Source organism: Microcaecilia unicolor, chromosome 6 (genome assembly GCF_901765095.1).
Source record: "Microcaecilia unicolor chromosome 6, aMicUni1.1, whole genome shotgun sequence".
NCBI lineage: Eukaryota > Metazoa > Chordata > Amphibia > Gymnophiona > Siphonopidae > Microcaecilia > Microcaecilia unicolor.
In genome coordinates this window covers 5,441,172-5,459,545 of record NC_044036.1, presented here as the reverse complement: position 1 = coordinate 5,459,545, position 18,374 = coordinate 5,441,172, and the positions used below count along the sequence as shown (strand labels likewise).

At 44.4% G+C, this 18,374-nt stretch overlaps 1 protein-coding gene across 1 annotated transcript in view; it reads left to right on the top strand.

Annotated features, from left to right (window-relative positions):
* The window catches only part of CFAP57 (cilia and flagella associated protein 57), a 457,479-nt gene that overhangs the window by 118,702 nt on the left and 320,403 nt on the right, over positions 1-18,374 (top strand). The window contains exon 7 of the mRNA XM_030205491.1: positions 603-742. Coding sequence (XP_030061351.1) covers positions 603-742 — 140 coding nt within the window. The remainder of the gene's footprint in view (positions 1-602; positions 743-18,374) is intronic.

Genomic DNA, 18,374 nt, shown 5'->3' with positions numbered 1-18,374 from the left:
CACACTTAAGAACTTTATGCTCCATATTTCCCAATGGGGACCTGTTTCACATTAAAGCTTTGTCAGGGGCAGCGTGCTTATAAATTCTTTTTCTAGGTTCATACTCTTTCAAAAAGAATTTATAAGCACGTTGCCCCTGATGAAACTTTAAAGTGAAAGACAAAGAACATGGGCAGAAACTCTCATATTCAGTTGTGTATGAAATGAATAGACTCTTGGATCTTCATCCACCATTTGAAATTGAACAAAGAGAAAACTGTTTCTTTGGATAGGGCCAAGTGAAGATAGGCCATATTTTTTAATTGATGGGAATAGGTTCTGATTAGATCTGCAGTCAAGAACTGTGAGGGCAGTACTCCAGCGACAAGCATTTCAGCCTGTGCTCAGGGCCTCTCCTGTCAGAAAGTTTAGGATTAAACCCCATCCCTCAAGCTCAGGGTCTCTCTTGAGGCACATTAATGAGTTTAATGCCCGTAAGCATTGGTGTATCCCACGCTCAGTGACCCCTTCCCTTTCCAGATTCAGTGCCTGCTCTGTGAATGGCATATGTATTCTCTGTTTCACTTCAGGAACATCAGAGATATCATATCTTTCCTTTTTAGGGAGAAGCAGCTCATTTTGAATATCTGACTCACTCTTTACATTCGGCCTCCATCACTGGTTTGGATACCTGCATTCGCAAACCCCTTATCGCTACTTGTTCCCTGGATCGCTCTGTCCGTATTTGGAACTACGAGACCAAGTAAAGACCTTCATTTGCTGCTCTCTAATGATTTCATCCAACAGAAATACAACTTGAAAGTGTACTGATTTGTTGAAGAGACCTGTATTAGTGTCAGGCAAGACAAGGCAGTTGCCTAGGGTACCACACAAATTCAAAGAACTATCAATGCACACTTTTACCTGCAGGAGGGGGGGGGGGGGGCAATTTTCAAACAGCTAATGTACCTGAGTAATGACTTTTGGAAATTGTCCTTATTATTCTCACATGCCCACACAGAAGTTTAATATTTAAAAGCATGATGTCTTAGAGGGGACAGATTAGGGGCCTGGAAGTTAATTGAGCAGGGGTGAGGAGGGGAACATGTAAGGCTGACGGTTTGCCTAGGGCACCAAATACTCTTGCACCTGGCCATGGTATCTAGGCCATTGTAAATACAGAATGACAAACATTGTGAGTATGGAGTTGGAAGAGAAAAGGCAGAGAATGAGGAAGAGCATTAGGGACTCAAGAAAAAGCTCCTGAGAGGCAGAGGGAAGAGGGTGGAAGAAAGAAAGTCAAAAGTCCTGAGTAGAGTGACACAAAGGGTTCTGCAATGGAGTTTGACATCATTGGTAATGGTCAGAAGTACACATTCCTAAAAATGCCATGATTTTGTCTCTGCAACTATGAGGTGATGTGTGTGTCTCTCATATCCTGGGCTGGGTCTCACACGCACTGTCTGAATCATTATTTTTCCTCCAAGGACAAGTATTTGCTTTTATATATGTGATCTTAAAATCTGCCTAGAATTGCAGATAGTGTGGATTATAAGTGTTATAAATAAATGAATAAGTAGGATAACTGGGTGACATCATCCAATGGAGCCAGTGCAGGAATGCTCACCACCTTGTTTACAATTTTTTAGGGTGTTGCACAGCACACGCATGCACCTTCCCACTATTTCTGCAGAGCAATAAAGATGTGCTTCTCTAGCTTTCCTCAGCTCATGTCTGGAAATCTGTATGTGACTAATTTTGGCACCATTTGCCCAATTTTTTTGTGTGTAAGTCCTTTCACTGTTATAAGGGGCTCTAATCCCTGGTAGTTCACCATAGTAAAGTTGTCGCCACTTTTTATATCGTCATACCCAAAGTGTTGCACAGGAAGAGCTGTAGGCTGAAAAGTGCACTCTAACTCCCATAAAAATACAACAGGTCAATTAGCAGACAGTTTAACACTGCAGAAATACCAGATAGTCACAGTGCCCCCTCCCCCCTTCCCAAGGAAGGTAGTTTATTTGCTCGGGCCTTCAGGGCTCTGTACGAGGTAAATAACAGGCCTTTTATTTCTAAACCTTCACCAGCATTTATGAAAAGAAACATATTACAGCAGCCTAAAGAACACCCCCCCCCCCCAAACAGAACAATAGGTTGGGAAAAATAAAGACTTGGCTAGAAATTAAAACTGGCGTTATTAAGTAAAAACACAGTTTCCATTTGAGTGTCAAAATAGGTTCCAAGCACAAATGTCCAAACACAAGCGGGGAGGCTTTTTCCCCTTCCTCCACTGTCCAAATAACATGCAAAAACAAGTCAGTGTGGCCTTCTGGTCAAACAAAATCTCAGTGCAAAAAGAAAAAGAAATTCAGTTCTCAGCAGTTCCACAGACTTGCTTGGGTTAAGCTTCAGGCAAACAGTTCAAGCTCTGAAAAGATCACACAGACTCCTAGGAAAAGCAGATACTCCTTGTAGTACCCCTTGGCTGCTTGCACATAAAACATGAACCAGAATAAAACAGCTTATAATTTAGAAAGCCTGCCACTGGTTCTTCCCTGTTCAGTGTGCAGTTTCCAGCAACTCAGGTTTCCCACTGGACAGGCTTGGGAAAACCTGTCCAGAGCTCATTTCTTCAGGCTGGGGAACACAGCCTTTCTCCCAGTTGGCTTCCAGCCATGCTCTCTCTTTCTCTCGCAGCCAAACACACCCAATGCCAACCAAACATTTCCCAAATTCACTGACTCCAGTGGTGACTCTTTCACATGAGCCTATCACTCATGGTTCACCTAGCCTCTTCATCGGGTCAACAGCGTGCTTTGGCTTACTCTTATAAAAACATTCATTAAAAAATAAGTCATAAAGACCTTCATATGTAATAACAAAGAGCACTTATCTCAAATTGCAGACTGTCCAACATGGGCCATGTTTCACAGCTGCATCAGGGAAGGTCCTACAATGAACCAAAATATACAGACATCAAATCATAAGATCAATATACATAATTGAATAGGTCTCTAAAAAATACTCACAATTCACAACGTCACACCACCTAGTACCTTCACAAAGTGTGAGAAAATAGTGTGTGACATAAAGCTTAAAAACAAACCAGCTGACTCACCCATCCAGTCAAAAGTCCTTCACAGCTGTGAGCTTCAATCCCGCTGGAGACATTGTATTCAAAACAAAAATCCACCTCTGCTCCTTATAGTTCAGTAGTCTGTTGAGGTCACTCCCCCCTCAATTCCCAATTTAATTATATCAATAACCCGCCATTTTAAATCCTCCCATATGTTTCCTTCTCTATCCCAGACCAATCCGATTAATAAACGACTTCTTGCCCTTTAGAAAAATGCTGAAAGCTTATCTCTTTAAGCAAGCCTACCCAAATGCCCCAACCTAATCTCGCCAACTTCCACCCCCAATTCTGGTTTGACTTAAATACCAACCTCCCATCCTTCTCTTTCCATCTCTCCTTAATTTTATCCCTCCTTACTCTTTCTCCCAAATTACACTATCCTATCCTGTCTACCCTCTTTTATCCTTGTCATATATTATCTAGCTCAACTTTTCATACACTACTAAGCCCAACTTTACATTGTTTTACTACTGTTTTATTAAAATTCTATTAACTTTGTATTTCAAATTACTATGTAAGCCGCATTGAGCCTGCATTGTGTGGGAAAGCACGGGGTACAAATGTAATAATAATAATAATACAGTGAGTAACTAAAGGCGTCAACACTACACCATTCTTAATTCATGACTTATGTTCATTTAATCGCAACTTAAAAGGGCAACATGAACGCCTAACATACAACAGTTCACAAGGACATTTAATTAAATAAATCACATTGTTAGACTTACAAGTAGTGTGGTGTCTTGCAATAAACCTGTTGCCAGTTGTAGGAAGTACTCATTCTAAACCCTCCATGGTATATTCACACCACTGGCAATTTTTGCACTTATTGTGACCCATGGTATCTATTAGATCTTGAGCATAATTCAACCGTTTATATGAAAGTAGTTTTCCCAAAGACCAGCCATGAGTGTAAGCTATCAATGGGGGCTCACTGAAACATTGATGTAAGGAAAATACCGGCCAGTACTTAAATATCAGAGATACTACCAGTGCTATCTCCATAGTATAAGGAAACACAACTGCTAAATGATCTTGACTAGTCTGCATATTATACTTGAGGAGAGCATCCCTATGTACAAATTTAGCATGTACAAATTGCTTTCCTTGTCACAGATCTAGGATACCCTCTAATAAGGTAACGATGGCACAATTCTTTAGCATGGAGCAAAAAATTCATTTCCAATGAACAAATACGTTGGATTTTAAAAACAGACTAGTAAATTTGATCGTAAATGATAGAGGTGAAAACTATCAAAATGTAAAAAGGTGTTTCTAGCCACAGACTTTCTATACAGAGTAGTAAGGAGCTGATTACCCCTTTTAAAAATATGAACATACAAGAAATCAATCTTGGACATGTGAAAAGTCCAAGTGAATGCAAATGGGGGCTCAAAGAATTTAACCATTCAAAAAATGAAAGAACAGACTCCTTAGAATCCTCCCAGATGACAAGAATGTTATCAAGATTTAGATCTACTCGATCTAGAAATCGACTGGCCAAAAATCGGCCTCGGAACCCTGGATGAGATAACACCCCTCCACTCCAAAGCCAGAGTGATATAGAAAAGTGAAAAATGGTTCATCCCAGACCTTCTGAAACTAAATCATGAATGCAGAAAACTAGAATGCAAATGAATTAAAGAGAAATCCAATCTATCTAGGACCAACTGGCGAGCAGCAGTCAATATCTACAAAAAAGCCACAACCTTATCCAGAAAAAAATATTACTCAGAGTTGATCCAAAAAGGGGGATGTAACATGAAACAACTGTTATCCATTGTCAAATCACTTACTACACCTTCCAAACCTGAAGAGCATGCGAAAGAGAAGCTCCCCTTGGCAAACCAACTGGCTGCATATTTCCAAGATAAGGTGATTAACCTTAGAACTGGACTGCCCTCCACCACCAACAAAGATGTTTACACACTAGCATCCTTATCTCCCAAAGAAGGCACCCCTGCAAACAGAACCTGGAAGGAATTTGATAACACAAACTGGCCTACTTTTACCAAACTATTCTCAAAGTATGCTACCTCCTACTGCATACTAGACATCTGCCATCCCTGCTTAATGACCACCGCCCTGACAATGTTCCGCAATAATGTCTTTTCATGGATCAATCAGCCACGTATTTTAGGAATATTTTCCCAAAGCTTGGCTGAAATCATCATTACACCAATACCAAAAGAACGTAACCAGCCTAGTCAACTGGTCTTCAACTATAGACCGGTAGCCTCCATTCCTTTCTTTACTAAACTAACGGAGGGAATGGTAACCCTACAGCTCACTCACTTCTTGGACTTGTATGACATTCTCCCATCATCGCAATCGGGATTCTGTGTGCTTTTCAGCACAGAAACAGTTCTAAACTCCATGTTAGACCATGTCCGACTACTGTTGTGAAGGAAAAAGCGCACTGCTACTTCAATTTGATCTTTCCTCAGCATTCAACCTAGTAGACCATACTGTCTTACTATGGAACCTCGCAGAAATGGGAATTGCAGGTAATGTCCTAAAATGAACTTCCGCAAACTGCTGAAGACCTCTCTCTTTAACAAGGCATACTACAAAGATCAACCAATGTAAATATACACAACTCCTCCACATATATTCAGCATTGTCTTATAATATCTGATTGTTATACTACTATCATGTTTCTTCATTATCATTTTGCCAAATGATCTTTCTGTAACACTAAATGTCTATTCTCTATGTAATTCCACTATTCATGATGTATTGTAAGCCACATTGAGCCTGCAAAGAGGTGGGAAAATGTGGGATACAAATGCAATAAATAAATTAAAAAAAAAAAAAAAAAGTTCAGAGGCTTCTTAGAAAGTAGATCATACAGGGTCAAAGTAAACACAGATGTATCCCACTGTTCAACATTTTCCTCTGGTCCTTAAGCTCACTCCTAGATAAAAATGGCTTTCTCTACTACACTTACGCCAATGATATCTCAGTATTAATCCCCATACAATCAATTCTTAAAATAGATGTATCTAGGGTCCAGCAATGCATCAACCTACTAGAAGATAGGTGCATGCCCACAGGCTAAAACTCAACATTGAAAAGAACACATTTTTATGCTTCAGCACAAAACTAGACCAAATCCCTAAGTCAATTACCATCAACCAAGTGAACTTCAATCTCTCTCCTACCATTAAACTCCTAGGCATTCAAATCGACAGTGCTCTATCTCTGAAAGCGCAAGTCGATGCCCTGGCCAAAAAATGCTTCCACCTAATGAGAAAGCACCGCACCATTCGGAAATACTTTGAAATCAACCAATATGAATGGTACACTGGTACTATCATCTCTTGACTACTGCAATCTAATATATCTAGGCTGCACAAAAACCTTGCTCAAGAGACTTCAAACCATTCAAAATACTGCAATCAGACTAATCTTCAGGCTATCAAAATTCGACAGCGTCTCCCACTCCTACATAAAACTACACTGGCTCCTCATTGAGGCGAGAATATTCTACAAACTGGCCTATTTCCTCTTGAAAACACTGCAAGGACTGATCCCCAGCTATCTTCTAGCACACTTTGCAACCTCAACAAAATCAAGAAGACAAGCCTCCGCTGCCAATTTCTTCACTTCTCTTCTCCCAAAGGCAAGAAGAGACTAGCACTCCGACAAATCTCTTGCCATCAAGCTGCCAGACTTTGGAAAGACATTGCTGGAATGTACTCCCCTACATTATTTTATCTCATGTTTCGAAAAAGTAAAAAACTTACTTATTTAAGAAATATGTACTGTAGTTAAACTTCTGCTTATCTCCAAAGCAACTATTGTAACTCTGAGGAATGTTCTGATCTCGACAAAAACCTTGTAAACCTCTTAGAACTGAAAAGGTATTAGTGGGGATATAAACCCAAATGTAATGTAAAAGAAACCATTTCCAAAAAAGAAATTTTCTTAAACCACTGGGAAGGATAAAGGAGATCTAATGTAACCACAGATGGAGCTAATGATGTTCCCCTTAGCCACCCTCTGTTTTTGTGCATAAAAAGACCCACCATAGTAAAAGTAATTCTTTTGTATCACCAATTATGTTAACTTGACCATAAAAATCAGTGGAAATCATCTGAGGTGGCAACTGTTTCTCTAACACCTGATTTATAATAGCCAAAGCCTCACTTTGAGGTATTTTGGTGTAAAGTGTCACCACATCAAGGGATACTAAAATGCTAGTAGAAGAAACAGTTATATTTAGTAATTCCCTAAGCAAATGAGTGGCATCTTGTAAAAAAAAGATTTAACTTGTTTACCCTTGGCTTCAAAAAAGAGAACGGTGTTGCAGTTAAAAATTGAACCTTCTCCCTGATGCAGATTCGAAATCTGGCCATGTTGGTGGAGGTTCTCGCTACACTGAAAGCTGCACTGCCAGTTAAGTAATACTAGGATATTGAGTTTAAATATTCTGAACATAAGAAAGTTTCTGATATAAAGGAAAATTCATAGGAAAATTGTGGATCGCTGCTCTATGAAGTTATAACAAGCAGCATTGATGCAGTGCATTCTGATGATCCGAGGAAAACTAATTGGGAATAATACAGCACCATAACCATTACAACATTATAAATATCGTGTGCCTACCCTATTAGTTTATGATGAACAACTATGTTCTAGGTCTAGGTAGTTTGTTTTTTTAGTGTAATCTTAAAATAATAGATAGAAACATAGAAACATGATGGCAGATAAAGGCCATATGACCCATCCAGTCTGCCCATCCTCTGTAACCCCTAATTCTTCCTGTTCCTAAGAGATCCCACATGCTTATCCCATGCCTTTTAAAATTCTGGAACACTCCTCTACTCTACCACCTTCACCGGAAGGCTATTCCATGCCTCCACCACCCTTTCTGTGAAATAGTACTTCCTTAGATTACTCCTAAGCCTATTCCCTCTTAACTTTGTCATATGCCCCCTCATTCCAGAGCTCTCCTTCATTTGAAAAAGGCTCTCTTCCTGTACATAAATGCCCTTGAGATATTTAAACGTTTCTATCATGTATCCTCTCTCCCTCCTCTCTTCCACGTATTAAAAAAGGAGGACGGAAGACCAAACGACAGGTGGCGTGGTTAAATAGTGAGGTGAAGGAAGCTATTAGAGCTAAAAGAAAATCCTTCAGAAAATGGAAGAAGGAACTGACTGAAAATAATAAGAAACGGCATAAGGAATGTCAAGTCAAATGCAAAATGCTGATAAGGAAAGCTAAGAGGGACTTCGAGAAAAAGATTGCGTTGGACGCAAAAACACATAGTAAAATTTTTTTTTAGGTATATTAAAAGCAGGAAGCCGGCAAAAGAATCATTTGGACCTCTAGATGACCGAGGAGTAAATGGGGCGATCAGGGAAGACAAAGCCGTAGCGGAGTGATTAAATGAATTCTTCGCTTCGGTCTTCACCGAGGAAGATTTGGGTGGGATACCGGTGCCGGAAATGGTATTCGAAGCTGATGAGTCAGAGAAACTTAATGAATTCTCTGTAAACCTGGAGGATGTAATGGGGCAGTTCTACAAACTGAAGAGTAGCAAATCTCCTGGACCGGATGGTATTCATCCCAGAGTACTGATAGAACTGAAAAATGAGCTTGCAGAGCTATTGTTAGAAATATGTAATTTATCCTTAAAATCAAGCGTGGTACCGGAAGATTGGAGGGTGGCCAATGTAACACCGATTTTTAAAAAAGGTTCCAGAGGAGATGCGGGAAATTATAGACCGGTGAGTCTGATGTTGGTGCCGGGCAAAATGGTAGAGACTATTATTAAGAAAAAAATTACAGAGCATATTCAAAAGCATGGGTTAATGAGACAAAGTCAACATGGATTTAGTGAAGGGAAATCTTGTCTCACCAATCTACTACATGTCTTTGAAGGGGTGAACAAACATGTGGATAAAGGGGAGCCGGTTGATATTGTGTATCTGGATTTTCAGAAAGCGTTTGACAAGGTACCTCTTGAAAGACTCCAGAGGAAATTGGAGAGTCATGGGATATGAGGTAGTGTTCTATTATTGATTAAAAACTGGTTAAATGATAGAAAACAGAGAGTAGGGTTAAATGGACAGTATTCTCAATGGAGAAGGGTAGTTAGTGGGGTTCCCCAGGGCTCTGTGCTGGGACCGCTGCTTTTTAACATATTTATAAATGACCTAGAGATGGGAGTAACTAATGAGGTAATTAAATTTGCTGATGACAAAAAGTTATTCAAAGTCGTTAAATCACGGGAAGATTGTGAAAAATTACAAGAGGACCTTACGAGACTGGGAGACTGGGTGTCTAAATGGCAGGTGACATTTAATGTGAGCAAGTGCAAAGTGATGCATGTGGGAAAGAGGAACCCGAATTATAGCTACGTCATGCAAGGTTCCACGTTAGGAGTCACGGACCAAGAAAGGGATCTAGGTGTCGTCGTTGATGATACGTTGAAACCTTCTGCTTAGTGTGCTGCTGCAGCTAAGAAAGCAAATAGAATGTTAGGTATTATTAGGAAAGGAATGGAAAACAAAAATGAGGATGTTATAATGCCTTTGTATCGCTCCATGGTGCGACCACACCTCGAATATTGTGTTCAATTCTGGTCGCTGCATCTCAAAAAAGATAGTGGAATTAGAAAAAGTGCAGAGAAGGGTGACGAAAATGATAAAGGGGATGGGACAACTTCCCTATGAGGAAAGGCTAAAGTGGCTAGTGCTCTTCAACTTGGAGAAAAGGCGGCTGAGGGGAGATATGATAGAGGTCTATAAAATAATGAGTGGAGTTGAATGGGTAGATGTGATGTGTCTGTTCACGCTTTCCAAAAATACTAGGACTAGGGGGCATGCGATGAAGCTACAATACAGTAAATTTAAAACGAATCAGAGAACATTTTTCTTTTAAACTCTGGTATTCGTTGCCAGAGAATGTGGTAAAGGCGGTTAGCTTAGCGGAGTTTAAAAAAGGTTTGGACGGCTTTCTAAAGGAAAAGTCCATAGACCGTTATTAAATGAACTTGGGGAAAATCCACTATTTCTGGGATAAGCAGTATAAAATGTTTTGTACATTTTTGGGATCTTGCCGGGTATTTGTGACCTGGATTGGCCACTATTGGAAACAGGATGCTGGGCTCGATGGACCTTTGGTCTTTCCCAGTATGGCAATACTTACGTACTTATGTACTTATTTTTGGGGCCCAAGTGCATGACCCTGCATTTTTTGGGATTAAACCGTAGTGGCAAAATATCGGTCCATTCCTCCAGCTTCGCTAGGTCCTTCCTCATGTCATTCATACCCTCCAGGTGTCCACCCTGTTGCAGAGTTTAGTATCATCCGCAAAGAAACAAACCTTACCAGACAGCCCTTCCGCAATATCGCTCACAAAGACGTTAAAAAGAGCCGGCCATAGGACCGATCCCTGCGGTACTCCACTGACGACCTCCTTTTCTTCAGAGCAAGCTCCATCTACCACCACCCTCTGCCTCCTACCATTCAACCAATTTTTTACCCAATCAGCTACTCTAGGTCCCGCACCAAGGGAACTCAATTTATTTATCAGTCGCCTGTGCGGAACCGTGTCAAAGGCTTTGCTGAAATTCAAGTATACCACATCAAGCGCCCCTCCCTTATCCAACTGTTTGGTCACCCAGTCGAAGTAGACAGTCAGATTTGTCTGTCACGACCTGCCACTAGTGAAGCCATGCTGCCTCTGGTCTCGTATTCCATGTAGTTCAAAAAATGTCACAATCCTCCTTTTCAGAAATGTAGAAGTCTGCCCAGAAGCGTTTCCATTAGCTTACTCACCACCGTGGTCAAACAGATACTAAAAGGATGCCACTATCAAATAGTACAGAAGCAGTCACAAAAAAACACACATACCTGTACATTAAAAAAAAACTACTAGGGAAACTAATAATAGCTATGCAGGCCATCGATTTAAATTAATCATCTGAATCACTGCACCCAATGCTTGGATAACAGAGTGGACACTCAGGAGGGAGTGGAAAACATGAGCAAGAATCTGTAGAATCTAGAAGAATAGTCTAAAGTTTGGCAATTAAAATTCAATGCGAAGAAATGCAAAGTGATGCACTTAGGGAGTAGAAATCCACAGAAGATGTATGTGTTAGGCGGTGAGAGTCTGATATGTATAGACAGGGAGAGGGATCTTGGGGTGATAGTATCTGAGGATCTGAAGGTGACGAAACAGTGTGACAAGGTGGTGGCCATAGCTAGAAGGTTGCTAGGCTGTATAGAGAGAGGTGTGACCAGCAGAAGAAAGGAGGTGTTGATGCCCCTGTATAAGTCGTTGGTGAGGCCCCACCTGGAGTATTGTGTTCAGTTTTGGAGGCCGTATCTTGCTAAGGATGTAAAAAGAATTGAAGCGGTGCAAGGAAAAGCTACGAGAATGGTAAGGGATTTGCGTTCCAAGACATATGAGGAGAGACTTGCTGACCTGACTATGTATACCCTGGTGGAAAGGAGAAACAGGGGTGATATGTGTCACGTTTTCAAGGCAGAAACTAGGTTCGTGAGCCCTTGGGCCACTGCCGTGGAGCAGCAGTGGCAGTCAAACACCAGAGACAAGGCAGAACTCTGACAGGAACAGTTAGACTTCACCTGCACTTGACCTCCGTTCCTCAGGAGTTGAGCCCCTGGGTGCAGGCAGCCGGCAGGACTTACCGGACAGGGCAGGAACTGGATACCAACTCGGCTGAACAGGGTCTGAGGGTCAGAGGGGAAAGGAATGTACATGGGCAGCAAGGCAGGAACTGGGCTAAGACTCACAGACAGACAATACTACACAAAGCAGGAAATGGACAAGCTAAAGGACAGGAACTGAAAGCTGACAAGCAGCCACTGAAACAGGGTACAAACACTGACAGAAAAGAGACAGGACTAAAAGCTGCCACGCAGCCACTAAGAAAGAGACACAGACAAACAGAAACTAGACCAGGAAGACAGACCAGAAACAAGACTAGGAAAATAAGCAATAAACCTAAGCTAAACTACACACAGACTAACTAGAACAGGACAAGAAACTCAAACAAGAAACTGGACTAGGCAGAAGTGCAACAAAGCACCAACAAACCAGGGACCTTAGATGATACAAAGGCAAACACAGAAGTTTCCAGGTGATTAATAAAGCCCATCAGCTGCTGAAGCTCACTGCAGGAATCACAAGGCAGCTATGGGTGCTGTTCAGGCCCAAATAAGAAAAACAAGTCTGGCAGCTTGGAAGATCCGGATCGGACTGGATTGAAGTCTGGAATGTGTGACAGTTCATAGCAGCCACCGGTTCTGGCCACCAGAGGGCGAGGGGAGCATAGACAAGGAAACATTCACATACGTGACAATATGATACAGACGTTCAAATATTTGAAAGGTATTAATCTGCAAACGAACCTTTTCCGTAGATGGGAAGGCGGTAGAATTAGAGGACATGAAATGAGATTGAAGGGGGGCAGACTCAAGAAAAATGTCAGGAAGTATTTTTTCACGGAGAGAATGGTGGATACTTGGAATGCCCTCCCGCGGGAGGTGGTGGAGATGAAAACGGTAACGGAATTCAAACATGTGTGGGATAAACATAAAGGAATCCTGTTCAGAAGGAATGAATCCTCAGAAGCTTAGCAGAGATTGGGTGGCAGAGCCGGTGGTGGGAGGCGGGGCTAGTGGTTAGGAGGCGGGGCTAGTGCTGGGCAGACTTCTACGGTCTGTGCCCTGAAAATGGCGGATACAAATCAAGGTAAGGTATACACAAAAAGTAGTTTATCTTGTTGGGCAGACTGGATGGACCATGCAGGTCTTTTTCTGCTGTTATCTACTATGTTACTATCCTGCTTATTTTCGAAGGAGAAGGGCGCCCATATTCCGACGCAAATTGGGAGATGGGCATCCTTCTCCTAAGGTTGCCCAAATCGGCATAATCGAAAGCAAATTTTGGGCGTCCTCAACTGCTTTCCGTCATGGGAACGACCAAAGTTCAAGGGGGTGTGTCGGCAGTGTACAGAAATGGGTGTCCTTGGCCGATAATGGAAAAAAGAAGGGCGTCCCTCACGAGCATTTGGCTGACTTTATTTGGTCCATTTTTTTCATGACCAAGCATCAAAAAGGTGCCCGAACTGACCAGATGACCACCGGAGGGAATCGGGATGACCTCCCCTGACTTCCCAGTGGTCACTAACCACCTCCCACCCGAAAAAACAACTTCAAAAACTTTTGTCTTTTTTTAGAGTATGTAACATAGTAACATAGTAGATGACGGCAGAAAAAGACCTGCACGGTCCATCCAGTCTGCCCAACAAGATAAACTCATACTGTATGTGTATACCTTACCTTGATTTGTACCTGCCTTTTTCAGGGCACAGACCTTACAAGTCTGCCCAGCAGAATTTCCTACCTCCCAAGCACCAGTCCCGCCTCCCATCTCCGGCTCTGGCAGACCGTATAAGTCTGCCCTCCACTATCCTTGCCTCCCAACTACCAACCTCTCTTCCCCCACCTGCTCCGCCACCCAATTTTGGCTAAGCTTCTGAGGATCCAATCTCAGAATGGATCCTTCACTATGCCTCCATCCCTGCGATGGCAGTTGAGGATGTCCAAAATGTGGATGTTTCTGTGAGAAGGATGTCCATGCCTTTGCTATGCCTCCAACACCCTCTTTATTTGGATTTTGGATCACAAGTAGCGGCAGTGGGATTTGAACCAGCCATCTCTGGATTGCAAGACCAGTGTTCTAACCACTAGGCCACTCTGCTACTCCACTCCACTCCCTTGAAATGTGGCCATCCCTGTGGGGGAGGGCAGTATGCAGGTCTCTGGGGTGGGGAGGTACGTGTGTGTCAGCGGAGGCATAACGAAGGCGTGGACGTCCTTCTTTCAAACATTTTGGACGTCCTCAACTGCCCCCCACAGGGATGGCCACATTTCAAGGGAGTGGAGTAGAGTGGAGGAGTGGCAGAGTGGCCTAGTGGTTAGAGCACTGGTCTTGTGATCCAAAATCCAAATAAATAAATAAAGAGGGTGTCGGAGGCATAGCAAAGGCATGGATGTCCTTCTCAGAGAAATACCCACATTTTGGACGCCTGTTGCTTCCTCTCCTTAGGAAGGAAATCGTGTGCAAATGAGCTATCAGCGAGCAGCTCATTTGCATGCAGTTTCCTTCATGCATGCCCGTTCCTTTCCGGATCGGTAAGGGAAGGGCTTTTTCCATTCAGTTAGTGGGACCAGTGCACTACGAATGCTAGCTCCTCCCACAACCAAATGGCTTGGATTTGGTCGCTTCTGAGATGGGCATCCTCGCTTTCCATTATCACCGAAAACTGGGGACAACCATCTCTAAGGGCGACCTAAATTTCATGATTTGGGCATCCCCGACCATATTATCAAAACGAAAGATGGACGTCCATCTTGTTTTGATAATACGGGTTGCCACGCCCCTTTACAGGGCCATCGTTAGAGTTGGGCGCCCCCGTTCGATTATCCTCCTCTACGTTACTATGAATTAAATTCAATGGATAAATACAGAGGATCCCTAAATAGAAAAAGCAAAATTCAATGATCTTCACACTTTAAACAGGGCATAGAGGGATGTAAGCTAACTAAGCAGCAGGTATGACTCTGGCCGCAATTAGTGCAAATTGTCATCTACAAACTTGCCAGTGGAATAGCCAACCCACAGCTTTTATGTGTGAAGTCCGAGGGCAGAACATGGAGGAAAGGGCATGTGATAACCCCTGGACTTGGATGGACCTGGGAATGTGGACAGTTGAAGACTTGGTAAGTGACTTGATTGTGGGACTAGTGCTTTAATGGCGGTTAAGCAAAAAGAGGGAGTTGTATAGAGACTTCTATATAACTTTTCTGGAAAAGAATCTGAAAGTTAGCAGCTTTCAAGTATTGTGTCTGTGTAAATCTGAAGCTAGCCCTCCTTATAATGAGGCATTGTATAGAGAGGGATATAATGGCACATTGTGTTATATGTTGACTTCAGATAACATGATTAAGTTATGCTTGGCCAAAGTTTTGGGCAGTAGTCCGGATGGGCTGTACAGGTCTTCATCTGCTGTCATGTACTATATCGCTTTTGACCTTGGTGGATATTAACATCAAAGATTCTCATCTTATAGTTTATTGAATTATTTGATATATCGCTTATCCAACAAAATGATCACAGTAGTTTACAAAAAATATATATAAGAAAGGAAAAGAACTCCGTTAAAAAAAATAGGACAGCACAATCGTTGCAGATCAATCATCCCAGTCATAAAACAGAGAGTAAAAGAATAAAAAGCAAATAACCTGGACTGACAATCAAGGTACCATCTAAAATGCCTGAGAAAAAAAATTAGCTTTAAGGAGATGCTTAAAGCGAAACAATGCCTGAGGACAAGCATTCCATTAACTCGGAACTAAATAAAAAACAAATTGCTCCTTTCCTGGTAGATTCCAATCTAGAACATTTCAATTCAGGTACCTTCAATAACTGCCCACCCCCAGAGTGCACATTCCAACCAGGCTCAAAATGAGTCAACAATTCAGATCAAATGGGGGGAATTTTATTATAATATGCTTTGTGTTAACACTAAGAGGTTAAACTGAATCCTATAGTAGACAGGTCTTTGAAACTAAGTATGTGAGTTACTATATTTCTCCGAGGACAAGCAGGCTGCTTGTTCTCACTGATGGGTTGACGTCCTCGGCAGCCCCCTCCATCGGAAAGTTTACTAGCAAAGGCCTTTGCTAGTCCTCGCGCGCCCATGCGCACCGCGCATGCGCGGGCCGTCTTCCCGCCCGAAACCGGCTCGAGCCGGCCAGTCTTCTTTCGTCCGCGCTCGGTACGGTCGTGTTACGCCGTTCGTGCCCCAGAGAGTCGACCTCGCGCGTCCTTTTCGACGTGTTTTTTTCCTTGGTTTTCGTTGAAAAAGTTCGGGAAGCGCTCCGGAAGTGTTCCGGAAGACCCTTTCGGGTTTTCTGCCCTTCCCGTAATTTTCACAGCTTTTGCCCCGTAAGTTTTTTTTCGTTGTCGGGGTAGGCCTAGTTTGGCCTCGGTCGAGATTTTTCTCCCTTTAAATTTTGGTGCTTCAATTTTCGCCATTTCGGCCTTTGATTTCGCCGGCGTGATTTTTCCGCCCATGACATCGAAGCCTTCCAGCGGCTTCAAGAAATGCACCCAGTGCGCCCGGGTAATCTCGCTCACTGATAGGCACTCTGCGTGTCTTCAGTGTCTAGGGGCCCAGCACCGCCCTCAGAACTGCAGTCTGTGTTCCCTGTTACAAAGGCGGACTCAGGTAGCGAGATTAGCCCAGTGGAACGTTTTGTTCTCGGGCTCTTCGTCGGCATCGGCACCGGAGGCATCGAGTGCATCGACGTCGTCAGCGTCCGGACCATCTTCCTTGGCTGCCGCTCCATCGACTGCATCGAGGCATAGGACCTCTGCATCGGCGCCGAGGCATCGGGCGACTGCATCGACGTCGGTGGTACCGAGACTTCGTCTGCTGATGTCGTCGGACGGAGGTGCATCGTCAGGAGTGCAGGTGAGGGCTGTCCATTCCCCTGCTGGTGGCGGTGAGCCTTCGGGTGGGTCTCCTCCTACCCTGAGGGCTCCTGCGGTACAGCCCCCCCGGGATCGACCTTCTTCGGTCTCGGCCCCGAGGAAGCGACGGATGGATTCTACGTCCTCCTCTTCGGTGCCGGGGAGCTCCGGTGACATGCTTCGGAAGAAGTCGAAGAAGCATCGACACCGGTCTCCTCCCCGTGTCGGCACCGAGAGCTCTGGGTCGCCGAGGGAGTCGGCACCCAGCAGGCATCGGCACCGAGAGGACCGCTCACCCTCTGTTCAGGAGGTGTCGATGCGCTCCACTCTGGACAGCCCGGAACAGCCTCCTCGCCCGGAACAGGTTCTGACGTCGACGCCTGCATCGACCTCTCAGCCTTTTTCTGCAGCCACTCTGAACGAGAGCCTCCGGGCCGTTCTCCCAGAGATTCTGGGAGAGCTGTTGCGCCCTACCCCTCCGGTACCGGCGGTGCTTGCGCCTCCGGTACCGTCGAGCGTGGCGCCGGCTGGTCCATCGCCCAGGTTGAGGTCCCCGACGTCGGTACCGCGTGCGGTGCCGACCGCGGCCACCTCCCAGGAAGGCTCCCTGACTACGTCGGCGGAGGGAGCTTCGCCGATGCGGGCGAGGGAGTCTACCTCTCGACGCCCCCATCGTGGACGTGGCTCCACGGAGTCGAGCCGGGCGAGGTTGCAGACACAGGTCCGTGAACTTGTGTCTGACACCGAGGGTGAGGCCTCGTGGGAGGACGAAGGACCCCAGATATTTCTCTGACGAGGAGTCTGGGGGTCTTCCTTCTGATCCCACTCCCTCTCCTGAAAGGCAGCTTTCTCCTCCTGAGAGTCTGTCTTTCGCTTCCTTTGTCCGGGAGATGTCTACGGCCATCCCCTTCCCGGTGGTTGTGGAGGACGAGCCCAGGGCTGAAATGTTTGAGCTCCTGGACTATCCTTCTCCACCTAAGGAAGCGTCCACTGTTCCCTTGCACCATGTCCTGAAAAAGACATTGCTTGCGAACTGGACCAAGCCATTAAGTAATCCCCACATTCCCAAGAAGATCGAGTCCCAGTACCGGATCCATGGGGACCCAGAGCTGATGCGCACTCAGTTGCCTCATGACTCTGGAGTTGTGGATTTGGCCCTAAAGAAGGCTAAGAGTTCTAGGGAGCATGCTTCGGCGCCCCCGGGCAAAGACCCTAGAACCTTAGACTCCTTTGGGAGGAAGGCCTACCATTCTTCTATGCTCGTGGCCAAGATCCAGTCTTACCAGCTCTACACGAGCATACACATGCGGAACAATGTGCGGCAGTTGGCGGGCTTGGTTGATGCTCTTCCCCCTGAGCAAGCCAAGCCTTTCAGGAGGTGGTCAGGCAGCTGAAGGCGTGCAGAAAATTCCTGGCCAGAGGAGTTTATGACACTTTTGATGTTGCGTCCAGGGCCGCTGCTCAAGGTGTGGTGATGCGCAGGCTCTCATGGCTGCGTGCCGCCGACCTGGAGAATAGAATCCAGCAGCGGATTGCGGACTCGCCTTGCCGTGCGGACAACATTTTTGGGGAAAAAGTCGAGCAGGTGGTAGAGTCTCTCCACCAGCGGGACACCGCATTCGACAAGTTCTCCCGCCGGCAGCCTTCAGCATCTACCTCTACAGGTAGAAGATTTTTCGGGGGAAGGAAGACTGGTCCCTATGCTTCTGGTAAGCGTAGGTACAATCCTCC